Genomic DNA, 14628 nt, shown 5'->3' on the forward strand with positions numbered 1-14628 from the left:
AAGGATTGCCCGATAGCCTGACTTAACACTCACAGCTTTCCTAAAAAGCATTTGCTACTCTACAGTACTGACTAATTTACCCATTTTCACAGTTCTTTTGTTTTCGTTTTCTTTTCTTTTTCATTTGCCACCACATTTGCAAGTTAATTGTAGCTCCCGCAATGACGCCCACCTCCGCTTGCTGTTGCCTCTTGACTTGCGGAACCCTCCTGTGGTAATTGGCTAGCCTCTTTTAGCCATGGGAAACCACCGAGCAGGAAGCGCTGCACGGGCACAGGCCTAGCTGCTTTCAGCTCCGAGGTTATTTATAAATTCCCTGCCTCGAGTCACACTTGTGTGGTAGACTAATGTCTACAGGGTTTACATGCGGGCAGAATGGCGGCTGCCCACCAGCACAGTATGCAACAGTATTGACCCACCGCAGGTGTTGTTGTGGCAAAATCACCTCAGCATGGAAGAGACCCAACAACCCCCCTCTACCCCCATATGGCCCTCTGTAGCACTCCATCCTCTTCAAGTGCAGAATGTTAGCCGAATGCTCTAGCACAGGGGTGGGGAACCTAAGTCTCGAGGGCCGTTTGCGGCCGTTGAGGACGTTTTATCCGGCCCCGATATAATTTTAATGTTATTCAGCTTCACATGAAATATGACATATTTTGTAAAGGAAACTTAGAAAATGCATTTGCAATACAATTACGTTATATTCAGGGAACCTAGAGAAGGTGCTGTTTGTTAAAAAGGTGGCTACCTTCAATATAGGCCTAAAGTGAAGGGGTCCTGGTTTGTGTTCATAGTACGGCCCTCTGAGGACTTTTACGGCCATCGGATGAATTTGAAGTGGCCCTCGAATGAAAAAGGTTCTCCACCCCTGCTGTAGCAACTCTGCAATTCAGTATATCTGTGGCCTAGGCCATTGAGTGACTTAGAGACATTGACAAGAGTTTTAAACTCAGTTCTAAAGCTCACTGAGAGCCAGTGGAGTGATATGATCTCTTTTCTTTATTTTGGTTAAAATTCTAGCCGCAGCATTTTGGATTAGTTGAACCTGCCTTTTGGAGAATTGGGGTATTGCAATAATTCTACAGGAAATGAAAGCATGGATTCATTTTTCCAGATCCTGTTTGGATAAAAAAAACCTTCAATAGCTATTGTCCTAAGATGCCAAAAATAAAAGTGTTACTGTTCTTTTTTCTCTTGAAATCCTTTCTCACAGGTGAATGTGGAGAGGCGTCTGTTCAGTTTCAGCTTTGGGAACCGCCGAGCGCAGATGAACTGGGTTCACGTGGACAACCTGGTGGCGGCCCACCTGCTGGCCGCAGAGGCACTAACGCCAGAGAGACACTCTGTAGCGGTGAGCTTCTAGCTTTACATTACTTTACATTACATTACATTACATTACATTACATTACATTACATTACATTACATTACATTACATTACATTACATTACAGTACATTACATTACATTACATTACATTACAGTACATTACATTACTTTACAGTACATTACAGTACAGTACATTACATTACATTACATTACATTACAGTACATTTGGCAGACGCTTTATAACCAAAGTGACTTACAATTGAGGACATACTCATAGCCAACATCACTAGCAGAGACCAAGTGCACAGGGAATATACAGAACAACAAGTGCAGATGCAAAGCAGGGTTAAGAGTTAGAGCTAGGGTTAGGGTTTTTTATTAGTAAGGTAGAGTACACACACTTACACGTCATGTCAAGAGTCTGAGCTTGTCAGCAGCATAAGCATCACTGCCCATAGATATGAACAATAGATGCCATGTAGACCAGTGGTTCTTAACCTGGGGTGCGGGCACCCCCTGGGGGTGCGCCAGAGATTCAAGGGGGTGCGCTGAATTTTGTTTGTGTTGAGGATGTGAAAAAAATTATGCTTACAAACTTTATAGTTAGGCCAAATTATAACATGTTGTGGTCCCCATTTGAATTCATTAAGGTATTGATTAATGTCTCAAGCAAGAATCATTGTAATTAATCACTTGACATTTTTTTTAGTGCATATGCACGTGTAGAAGTTTGTGTTGGGGGTGCACGGCTTGTCTTCGGCACAGGAAAGGGGGTGCATTAAGTAAAAAAGGTTAAGAACCACTGATGTAGACCACCCCTTTGTATGGGAACGAGTTTTTGAAGTCAGATCGCCAATATGTTTAGCTGTAATGCCGCCATCAATTGGTGACAATGCGATACACACATTACTGTATTATCCTGTGTGTGGCGGTAACATTATACCTGTGAAAACCATAGGATACCGGCCCAAGACAGCGGCACACAGGGCTAGACCATGCCAAAAGGCTAAACACAGCATCCACGGTTCATCATTAGGAGCATGACCGCCCAGAAATTATTTTAGTATTAGTATTTACATTGACTTTACTACCCAACTCTCTGGTGTTATGTAATATATCTCAACTGAACATTTGCTCTGTCTTCCTGACTGTCTCTTAGGGTGGGCAAGCCTACTTCATTAATGACGGGGTGTCAGTCAACCTATTTGAGTGGTTCACGCCTTTGGTAGGTAATAAAGTTCTAGTGCATATTAATAGACTAATTCATCTAATAGACATATTCATCTATGAAATTGAATTGAAATTGTTTTATGTATGAAAAGGAAAAAATGATGTGTGACTACACCATGACGAGTGTTAAAAAGAACCTACAGCATTATTTTTGAAGATTGAAATTATTATTTATGCCTGTGCCTGCTTTTTCCCCGATTCTTCTGATCAGTTTGAAAAGCTGGGACACAGCAGGCCTTTGATCCACCTCCCAGTCTGCTTGGTCTACACAGCAGGTAGGGGACTAAGAAAATAAGCATGCTCATTAGGTAAGCTCATGGCCTTGGCTTTTTTTTCCTATTCTGTCATATATTCACTTGGTGTCAATCGTTTTTCGTGTCAGCGGAGGCTTTATGCAGAGTTCTCGCTTATCCTTTCTGTGCTATTCTAGCTGATGTAAAAAAAAAAAAAACATCTCTTCAAAGGAATTGGAGACTCCCAACAGTGGCATTATAATATGGCTTTTTCTGAGACGGGGTGCAGTTTGAGGGGACTGTCTGATGTCACAGAGTCCAGCATCAGGGCACGCTAGGCAGCATGTGTGTGGGCAGGACTTTCTTCTCTCCTCCAGAAGTCAGTTGCCCCTCGGCATTTTTCCCCTTCAAATCATCCACAATACTGTAAAAAAAAGGGGGTGAGAATAAGTTCACTGCTTTTATGTACTCGAGCCCGCTTGCCTCCTTCAGTATTCCGGCACAGCCGTGTTTCACAGCTTGCACTTTGAAAAAAACTAATTTCATGTATTGTTGTGTATTTTGATGCTACTCTATGTGGGATACAGTGGCCTCCACTGGTGAGATGGTAGAATGCAGTTTTGGTACTTGAAAGAAAGCCTTTGGCTGAAAGGTGCCATACATTTGTTGCACTATATATATATGGTTCCAGTATTTTGGCTTGTTGGTCGTTTATGACTGTGTGCACCATGGCAAACTCCTTAGAAGTAAAGATTGGACATGCTTCCTTAGTAGAGTATAGGAAAGCATTCATTCCGAGATATTTAAAAAACCCAGACACTTCATGAAAGTGTGACGATGCATACTTTAATTCCATTGCCACCTGTAAAGCACCTTTTGAACACCATTCTTCACTTTTAAGCAAATTAACTGCACTCATTCAGCCATTTAAAAATGGTTTATCAACTTCATTCACCCGTCCTATCCGTGCACGTCTCCCATTCATACACCTGTGGGGGAAGGCTGCCAACCCAAGGAGCCAAGCAAGCGCACCAGGGGAGGTGTCAGGTGCGGTGTCTTGTTCAAGGACACGTCGACCTCGACTTCGCTCCCGTCGGAGGAGCTGGACTCAAACCAGACATGCTCCTCTGATTACTGGCCAACACCTTTTACTCCTAACTCGCCAGACGTGATGAAAATCGGACGTCCCAGTGATAGGGCCACACACCTACTGCGTGACGATCAGGGCTTAGGAAAGGTTGTGTGTGTGTGGGCCAGGGCTTAACACTAACACATGCCAGGTAGCCAAATGCGGGTGAAAGTCGGTGTTGGCTAGTAGATACCGAAGGTTCACTAGCCATTCTGGCGGGTCCGTTACTATTCTAAATGATGAGGCACCGCATTTTGTAGTTTTTTCCCTCGGACCGTCTTTGCTACAAGCGCAATGCAATGCGATTTCGCGAGCCTACAATACCCATGAAGCACCTGTGTCACGTGTCACCTGTGTCTCACGCACGAGAGGAATCTGATAGAGCTAGTCTTGCAAATATGAGTGGCAGCAGCGAGCTACCAGCAGCACATCAGCGCGCGTTTGGAAATGTCACTGAAAACCTTCACGTGAAAATAAAGTGAAGTTCATCTCAACTGACCTGTTTTGGGATCTGTCAACATTAGTACAATGCATAGTAGTAGTGGACATTAAAATGGCCAAGACGAGAGGAGAACACCTCAGTCTTGTGAAAGTCTCGAGACTAATTAGCGCAGTGATAAGACAAGGACACATGCGGCATTAATAATGTTCGGTTTAAATCATTTTCTGATTTGCCTGTATGTCTCCATACCTTAATATTCCTCCATGTTTCTTGTGCCGTTGTTCCCGACTGTCAAACGGAGCTTAAACAACGCGCAGTAGTAGCCTTCCAGACTGCACAAATCATGTCCCATGTCCCTTCGCATGTGCCCATCTAACCTTGCGTCCGTTTAGCCTATATTTTAAACAACTCAATATTAAACGGAATGGAAGGAAGTCGTAGCTCCTTCTGTAGTTACCGGCCGCATATGTGTGTGCCTTCTAGTGGATAGCCTACTTTTATGAGAAAATATTCCAGAAGAGGTGTTATTCCACATCCATGACCGAGGACATGCGAAGCTTGGCAATGACTTTGCACTATCTACTTTGCGCATCGAAAGTGCCCTTCAGATCTAAGACGGAAATATTTTGCTCTCATGTAGCTTACATTTGTGCCCTTCCACAACACTGTGCTTGGTGTTTCTGCACGGCTATGCCATTCCTCAGATAAGTTAATCTGTTCTTATAGCATGCATGCATGCATGGACCAGTTAATAACAATTCTAGTTATTAGGCCCTACATTATATTATATTATATTATATTGTATTATATTATATTATATTATATTATATTATAGGCTATTATATTATATTATATTATATTATATTATATTATATTATATTATATTATATTATATTATATTATATTATATTATAGGCTATTATATTATATTATATTATATTATATTATATTATATTATATTATATTATAGACTATTATATTATATTACATTATATTATATTATATTATTTTATGTTATATTATGTTATATTATCCTACATTATATAATTCATTAAAGCTGCTATGATGGTTAAGAAAATTATGGCTAGTGAAGAGGCCCAATGGCTAGTGAGTCAGGAAAACCACTAGCCAAAATGGCTGGTAAGCGAAAAAGTTAGTGTAAAGCACTGGTGTGGGCGTGTGTGTGGGCGTGCGTGCGTGTGTGTGTGTGTGTGTGTGTGTGTGTGTGTGTGTGTGTGTGTGTGTGTGTGTGTGTGTGTGTGTGTGTGTGTGTGTGTGTGTGCGCGCGTGTGTGTGCGCGTGCGTGCGTGCGTGCGTGCGTGCGTGCGTGTGTCCACCTGTCTGCCTGCCCGTTTGTCTGTCTGCTTCTTTGGGTTCGTCTGTCTGTCTGGGTTCGTCTGTGTGTCTGGGTTTTTCTGTCTGTCTGGGTCTTTTGAAGTGCAAACTAGCTTGTTCATGTCATGTGTTATATCATTTGTGTTCCTCAGCGGTGCTGTTTGAGCAGCTGCATCTGCTGCTGAGGCCGGTGGTGGAGATCCCTCTGCTCTTCACCAGGAATGAGGTAGCAGCACACCACACCAGACCACACCAAACCACACACACTCACACACCCTCTCAGCTCACACACACTCTCACACCCTGCCAGCTCACACACATGCCCACATATTCCATCCCTCTTTTTTTCTACCCCTCTCTCACACTCTTCCAACCCCCCTTTTCACTCCACTACAACCTCCCCTCCCCGCCGGTGTTCTTATGCAACCAACATCAGGCATATAGATGCTTGGGGTGTGCAAAAGAATCGTCATCACAATGCATCGTGATACTTGTTTTCACAATATGCTGCATTGATTAATGACAATCAATTATTTAATAATAATAAACTGAATTTGCCTCTGGTTCATTTTGTTCAGTAGAGAATAGGTATTCCTGATTTAAGTTCTCTCCCAGATGCTAAAATGGTTAATAAAATGAATTGACTTATGGATGTTACACAGCAACTGACAAATAAGCTGTTATTTTTACACATTTACTGAAGTAAAAATCGCAATGCATCACAATAGTACATGAATCGCAATGCATCGTGATAGAATCGTATCGTGGCATGTGTATCGTGATGCGCTTTGAATCGTGAAAATGGATACCACCAGCAATCAATATGTTCTATTATCAAGTGCTTGTAATGCTCTATTGATATACCAGCAGGTGTTTGTATTCTTTAGGGAATCAGACATACTCTGAGAGGAGATTTCAATGTTAATGATTTCACCCCATCTGATTCAATGTATATTTTCTTTGGAAATCCACAGAATTTCTTTATTGTAATGTTAAAGTATAGTGACAGTATTGTCTTGCACATGATTAGTATGGCTGTAGTGAGTTTGAAAGTTTCAGGTCCACAGATGTTTCAGAGCATGGCTATGGGAGCCGTCTCTCAGATGCTCGCGTCCACAGGGAGACGGTCTGAAGTGTTTGTACTCATGGGAAGGGTCTGTCTGCAGAAGGTGTGAGATTGAAAGATGGCACAAAAACGAGAAAAGGGAGATGGCATGTCTTTCAAATCTGTCCTTGAAGAGGGACGTCTCTGTGGCACAGAGAAAGAGATGGGGGGGGGGGGTGTAGACTGCCCAAGGGAGCCAGACACAGCCACACACGTTCTGTGTGTGTTTGTGTTTGTGTTTGTGTGTGTGTGTGTGTGTGTGTGTGTGTGTGTGTGTGTGTGTGTGTGTGTGTGTGTGTGTGTGTGTGTGTGTGTGTGTGTGTGTGTGTGTGTGTGTGTGTGTGTGTGTGTGACACAGAGAGAGAGACGTGGACACTCAGAGGTTATCGCGGTCACAATGATTATGAAGTCCAGTACACAGCGGTGGGGGTGGGGTGGGGGTGGGGGTGGTGAGTGACATTGGTGATGGTGATGGTGATGGTGATGGCGGTGATGGTGGGGGTAGCTGTGGCAGTGGCGGCATCTCTGCAGTTGGTCTGGTTACCATGGCTGATGAGATCTTTGTTTAAAGGGACACTGTGCAGGAAATGGTCATAAAGGGTACTGCAACTATGCTGCTCATTGAAACTGGGCTGCCAATTGCCAAATTTGATCTTTACATGAAAGTTTACGAAGTAATAAACAAATATTTTCTAATATGGTCCAAGTAGAGTCATTTTTGCAGATAAAAATGGCTATTTTTGGAAATTCAAAATGGCGGACCATGGAGAAGATCCCCCTTTTCATGTATGGAAAGTGCAATTTTCCCAGTCATAATGAATACTTAGAATTTGATGGTGGTCTTAAAGTGATACTGTCCCGTTTTTGGAAATAAGCTTATTTTACACCTTCCCTTGTGTTAAATAGTAGGGCTTTACCATTCTCCTGTACTTTCAACCGTTCTCTGGGTATGGCAGTGCAAATTTTACCTCCAAGCTAGCAGTTAACATTGAGTCCTATGAGACCAGTTAGCTGCCAGCTGGTCTCATAGGACTCAATGTTAACTGCTAGCATGGAGGTAAAATTTGCACTGCCGTACTCAGAGAACGGTTGAAAGTACAGGAGAAAGGTAAAACCCAATCATATAACTCAAGGAGAGGTATAAAATAAGCTTATTTCCAAAAATGGGACAGTGTCACTTTAAGTATTCATGAAAAAGGTAACATTAGTGAATGGGCAGCATGAGTTCTGGAAATAAACAACTAAAAATCTCACACAGTGTCCCTTTAATTCTCACGGGGGCCCTGCTAGGTGGAGAGGAAGGAGCAGAGGGCCTTGTTGACCGACAATCACCATCAGTCAGTCTGATGACCTCTGTGCACCTCTGTTCTCCTCAGTCAACAATGCTTCCCTTTACATAACTCTCCGGATTAGGTGTTTGTAATTTACCTGGCTGCTGCTATCTCCGTAATTAGGACTCACTGGCTGCACTGGAGTCACAGTAGTGAGCACTACGTGAGGACTGTGAAGATGTCAGAGATACCACGTTTGAAGCAAAAAAAAAAAAACAGAAGTCTATGCTGACATTAACCCCTTAGCCCAGCACTGTGGCTCTCTGTAATGTCATAGCAATGTTGTTATGATGTAGTTAAGCATTTTCAGCAAGTGAATAGGGTTGCTGGCAACCCCAGCTGCAGTAAGAGGCTACGTACCACAGCGTAATTATGCTCCCACTATTGAGTGAAGTCACGACCCTTGAGTCATTTCTTAGCTCTTGACATGAAGACAGTGCTAATGAAAAAAAAGCCTTTTATATTTGAATGACCTTCTTGCATTGTGTCTTACTCTGTAAGAGTATTTTAAGCACAACCTTAACCCTATACTGCACGGTGTTGCCATATGGCAACATACCATTCTTTTGGCATTTCCTGGTATTTAAATATAAATAATAGACACTGATTGGTTTTCATATTGAAACTGTGGCCTTGTTTTATCCAATTATGTGGTTTCTTGACATCACCTGACACCACACACTGCCCCAGGCTCGCTCTTTCCCTCACTGTACATGAGCGTGTGTCCTTGACAGATTGCTCTGGTATTGGCCAAGATTTTTCACACTTTTTGCAATATTTACAAAATTTAAAAAAATATTGGGATGATCTACAGTTAGTCATGATCTGTTTTCACCATTTGTTTTGTTTTCAACTAAAATTATTTCCATTTTATGTTGAAAAATAGGTATGTTGCCATACGGCAACATTGTGCGGTAATGGAACAAGACAGTCAATAGGGAAAGTGTATTGATACAAATACCCAATTCTAATTGATTGATTAATTGATTTATTTATTGATTGAATGATTGATAACTGATAATATTTATAATTAGTGTAAATGGCAGTCTGTAATGAACATTAAAAATGTTATAATAGGTGTACAGAACTGTTTTATGAGCTTTCACTCTGAGTACATGCAGAAAAGCGAACAAGGCCTATGCAGCCTCCCCAGACTGCCAGAGGTATACCACACAAATACTCAGACCCCAGATTAGAGCATAAAGCTATTGTCATCTTGACCATTTGAAGCCTCCAAAATGTTTTGACTTCATGTGTATGTTATAATTAGGCTAATTAGCACACAACGTTTGTGCAAATCTGTCAACCCGATCAAAAATGATTGTACAAAGTCAACCATTTTGAAAGTCAGCCATTTTAAAAGCATAATCTCGAAATTTCAAACAGCCCATAAACCAATTATATTATTAACACACAAGATTTACTGCAAATCCAAGCACCCATTGAAAAGTTGTGGCGTAAACAAAAGGTAGGCCGTCTCGAAAGATTGCCAACTTCAAAGTCAGCCATCTTGAAATTCAGCTATCTTGAAAGCACTGGCCTCACAATTTTACATGGCTTATTTACTCATTATAGAGTGTTATCACACAAGGTTTAGTGTAAATCCAAGCATCCATTCAAAAGTTATGACAAATAAACTGTCAGTTATGTTGAAAGATGCCTGGCCCGCAAATCGGCCATCTTGAATGTCGGCCATCTTGAAAGTGTTGGCTTCCAAAATTAAATCAGTTCATGTACATATTATAGACAGTTACCATACACATTTTTGTGCAAATCTATGCACAGATATTGTGTTAATACCTAATATATTCATTGGTGGTTGGTCAAAGTAATACCACTGAAATACTGTTTTTCGGGGATATAATAAACAGTATTCACTTGTTCTCTCAGTGGCAAAAATGTGTTAAATAACTCCCTTGAACTTGTGGGTAAACTTTCAATGTTTTTCTGAGATAAAACAATTATATTTCTATAAAATAAGCCATAATGTTTTATGACCCTTGTTTGGTCTTGGAGGGAAAATGTACACTGGATCCTTTCCGTAACTGCACAATGTTGCCATATGGCAACAAACCTAAAAGTACCCCCCCAAAAAACTTTTTTTTGAAAAAAATTGCAAAAATGTCTTAAGAAGTTCATTTTATGTGACAAAAACCACAGTTAGATTTTTTTCCATGATGGGATAATAATGTGTGCAGTATAGGGTTAAAATAATGTGTCCAAATGAGTGATTCCTCAGCTTATAATGGGGGGGAATTCACTTGGCTGTCATCTATTGCTGCACGTGAGTAGCTGGACTGAAAGACAAGATAACTCCCTGTGCGACCTGTAGGGTAACCGAAGACAAAGAGCTACTTAGTGTTGCATTAAGTGTGTTTCCGGTGTAGAATCAAAGGAATCCTGCAGAGAGAGAGAGAGAGAGAGAGAGAGAGAGAGAGAGAGAGAGAGAGAGAGAGAGAGAGAGAGAGAGAGAGAGAGAGAGAGATAGCAAAAGAGAGAAAAAAGAGATACAGAGACAGAGAACCAGAGCAGAGGTGATAATGACGTTCCTCTCTGTTCTCCGCACGAGGCCTCTCCCCCTGGTTTGCACATGACGCCTCTTTTCGAATGGCATTTAGAGCTGCATTAAGAGCCAGGAACTCCGTCATGCATGTTTGATGGGGAAACAGAAGCTGCCATGCCTGTAGGGGTAACTCTCCTCTCCTCTACTCTCCCCTCCTCTGCTATCCCCTCCTCTCCTCTCCTCTCCTCTCCTCTCCTCTCCTCTCCTCTCCTCTGCTCTGCTCTGCTCTGCTCTCCTCTACTCTCCTCTCCTCTCCTCTGCTCTGCTCTCCTCTCCTCTCCTCTCCTCTCCTCTCGTCTGCCCTGCTCTCCTCTCCTCTCCTCTCCTCTCCTCTCATCTCCTCTCTCCTCTCCTCTCCTCTCCTCTCCTCTCCTCTCCTCTCCTCTCCTCTGCTCTCCTCTCCTCTCCTCTGCTCTCCCCTCCTCTCCTCTCCTCTGCTCTGCTCTGCTCTCCCCTCCTCTCCTCTCCCCTCCTCTCTCCTCCCCTCCTCCTCTCCTCCTCTCCTCTCCTCTCATCTCCTCTCCTCTCCGCTCCTCTGCTCTGCTCTGCTCTCCTCTCCTCTCCTGTCTCCTCTCCTCTCTCCTCTCCTACCCCTCTCATACCCTCTCCTCTCCTCTCCTTCCCTACTCCTCTCCTCTCCTCTCCTCTCCTCTCCTCTCCTCTCCTTCCCTAGCCTCCTCTCCGCTCCTCTCCTCTTCCTCCCTTCTCCTCTCCTACCCTCTCCTCTCCTCTCCTCTCCTCTCCTCTCCTCATCAGATGGCCTGGCCAGGTGATTGATGATTGGTGGCTGCGTGTGAATTAAAGATGAGCGTTTGGCTTGGCCTCGTGCCGCCGGGCCGCCATGTCTCCACAAGGGAGAAAACATGGAGGAGGGATGAAAAGAGAGGCAGAGGCTATACGCTGGGAGGGTGTTTACGTCCTCTTGCTTGTCACTTGCTGCTCTTCTCTTCTCTTCTCTTCTCTTCTCTTCTCTTCTCTTCTCTTCTCTTCTCTTCTCTTCTCTTCTCTTCTCTCTCTATCCTCTATCCTCTATCTTGTCACACCCTCAAACGATGGTCTCTCTCTCTCGCTCTCTTTCTCTACCTTTCTGTCCCTCTCCGTCACTAGGGGTCAGTGATGCTATAATGCACGTCACCTCAGGGGAACTTAAGCCTGCCCTCCCGGCTATACTTTCGCTTGCATTTGGTTTTCAAACAAATCCTCGGCATCCTGACACGCTATCCCCTCTGTGAGTCATGCATCACGAGTGAACATTACCCTTCGCCCCGGAGCTCTCTGGTGTCCACACAGTTTCCATGGTGACTGTGCATTATTCGTTTTGGGCCAATAGGAGGCAATATTGTGCTCACTTCCAGTATCTTAGGAGTGATCATGTTACGTGTTCTGTGCTGCTGCCCCTGTTTATGTAGTAGAAATAAAAGTATTCTGATACGGATATAGGTATGCAGAATTAAATATGGATCTGAGATCTATTGTGCTCCCCCTTACATGACACAAGACAGTACCAAAGTTTTTTTTTTGTCAGTATACAAAGATATAAAAAAACAGAGTCTACTGGAAATAGATTATAAGAGTTAAAATATATACAGAGTATATTCACTATATACAGGTAGGATTATAAAACAGTATATACGATGAGAGCCATTGCTAACTCAAGATGAACTATGAGCTGAGTACAGAAACGGCAGGAGTACACACTTATAAAGCATGAGTACACACTTATAAAGCAGGAGTACACACTTAAAAAGCACAGCTACCAAAAACGTGGCATAAAGCTTGCAAAAGCATGTAAGCATGATCAACAGTAAATAATATAGGAATATAAAATGGTGGTTATTATCCTTTCCTGCAGGTGCGAAACATCGCTATCAGTCACACCTTTAAGATTGACAAGGCCCGTCGTGAGCTGGGCTTCTGCCCCAAGAAGTACAGCCTGGGGGATGCGGTGGACCACTACCTAAAGACCCGGCAGCTGCAGACGGCCACGTCCCCGGGCCTCTCCTCCCAGCTCTTCTTCCTGGCGGTGCTGCTGCTCTTGGGGCTGTTGGCCCTCTTCCTCTGGTCTGGAGGATGGGACCAGAGCCACTGATGTTGACCACCCAGCGGCGAAAATATGAAGGCACGCAAGACACAGTCACCGAACACACTGACTGACGCAAGCGCGCGTGCACACACACACGCACACACACACACGCGCGCGCGCCACAGCTACCCCCACCATCACCGCCATCACCATCACCATCACCATCACCAATGTCACTCACCACCCCCACCCCCACCCCACCACCACCGCTGTGTACTGGACTTCATAATCATTGTGACCGCGATAACCTCTAAGTGTCCACGTCTCTCTCTCTCTCTCACACACACACACACACACACACACACACACACACACACACACACACACACACACACACACACACACACACACACATATATATATATAGATGTACACTAACAGACATGTACAAACTCTCTACCTAATACCTAACTGCCTGGTACACCTCTAAACATACAGTAATACTATGCAAAACCAAAACCAAAAACAGGCAAAGGTAGCACACATGGAGAAGACTACCTAGAGTGGCACCTGGGCTACAGGTGTGTAGGGTATGGGAAATGATATGTGTGCTTGCTGTTGATGGTATAGGGTATTTAAGTATTCGCCTTATTTATTTATCTATCAGAAAACTAAACAATGCCTTATTAGAATGTTAAAGCACATTATCATTTTGATATCAGATTCTGATCTGAACCAAGTCATCAAGGACAAGAACATAAACAAATGTTTTTTGTTTTTGTTTTTTTTAATCACTGAAAGTTTTGAACTTTCCAAAGTTCTTGAGGACTCCTTCCCTCCGACGAGGAATACCCCATGGTGCCATAGGTAGAGGAAGCCCCCAGGAAGCTGGCATGGCCGTCACTGTCCTCGGTGTTTGCACTGGTGGTAATTATTATCCTGAAAATGTGTGGGACCAAACAATGATTGATGGGTTTTGTGAGAAATGAAGTCGCCCCTCTGCTGTAGGGCTCAATTTCTGCTTTATTACGTTTGGAAAATGCACTCACATCCCTTGGTGCATCGCAGTCTTCCAGAAGGAAAGTCAAGAGAGAAATCAAAAGAAAGAGGCCATTTTAGGGCACCATAGGCCTACATATTTGCCCGAGAATGGGCAAATCTTAACATAAGAGTGTTGGACCAGAACTTTGAGTTCAAGCAGACAAAAGAATGTGTTACTTGTGTTGTGTGTATTATTGTCTCTTTGTTAGTTGTGTAAAACATATAAACTTTTAAAATAATCTAATCCAAGACTAGATGACTAACTGCTGTAAATGCAGATTGTATTATAGTCTTCCTGGTACTGAAATTGAAGGATTGTTTGATGATCTGCTCTCTTTCTCCAACCTTATGCAAATGTAGGTTGTTAATTTAGTGCACAACCAGGTTTGTGTCATTGGCAGGGAATGAACCAGTTTTGACTAGTACTGTACGTTTAGTATAGTAATAAGAAGATTTATCAGACCTGCTGCAATACTCTCCAATCCAGTTCCTTAAAGGGACACTGTGTGAGATTTTTAGTTGTTTATTTCCAGAATTCATGCTGCCCATTCACTAATGTTACCTTTTTCATGAATACTTACTACCAGCATCAAAGTCTAAGTATTCATTATGAAAAATTGCAGTTTTCATACATGAAAAGTGGGATCTTCTCCATGGTCCGCCATTTTGAATTTCCAAAAATAGCTATTTTTAGCTGCAAAAATGACTGTACTTGGACCATACTAGAAAATATTTGTTTATTACTAGTAAACTTCCATGTAAATATCAAATTTGGCAATAGGCAGCCCAGTTTCAATGAGCAGCATAGTTGCAGTACCTTTTTTGACCATTTCCTGCACAGTGTCCCTTTGAAGATAGCGTATGGGAGAT

General features: G+C 42.8%; 1 protein-coding gene across 3 annotated transcripts in view; it reads left to right on the forward strand.

Moving 5' to 3' along the window:
- Positions 1-12873, forward strand: part of sdr42e2 (short chain dehydrogenase/reductase family 42E, member 2) — a 27868-nt gene extending 14995 nt beyond the window's left edge. For all 3 annotated transcript variants that reach the window (XM_063216950.1, XM_063216959.1, XM_063216941.1), the window contains 5 exons: positions 1214-1351; positions 2486-2551; positions 2768-2831; positions 5848-5921; positions 12547-12873. In XM_063216950.1, the coding sequence (XP_063073020.1) occupies positions 1214-1351; positions 2486-2551; positions 2768-2831; positions 5848-5921; positions 12547-12783 (579 nt within the window). In that variant the 3' untranslated portion in view covers positions 12784-12873. The remainder of the gene's footprint in view (positions 1-1213; positions 1352-2485; positions 2552-2767; positions 2832-5847; positions 5922-12546) is intronic.
- Positions 12874-14628: the final 1755 nt, after the last annotated feature.

Source organism: Engraulis encrasicolus, chromosome 2 (genome assembly GCF_034702125.1).
Source record: "Engraulis encrasicolus isolate BLACKSEA-1 chromosome 2, IST_EnEncr_1.0, whole genome shotgun sequence".
Lineage (NCBI taxonomy): Eukaryota > Metazoa > Chordata > Actinopteri > Clupeiformes > Engraulidae > Engraulis > Engraulis encrasicolus.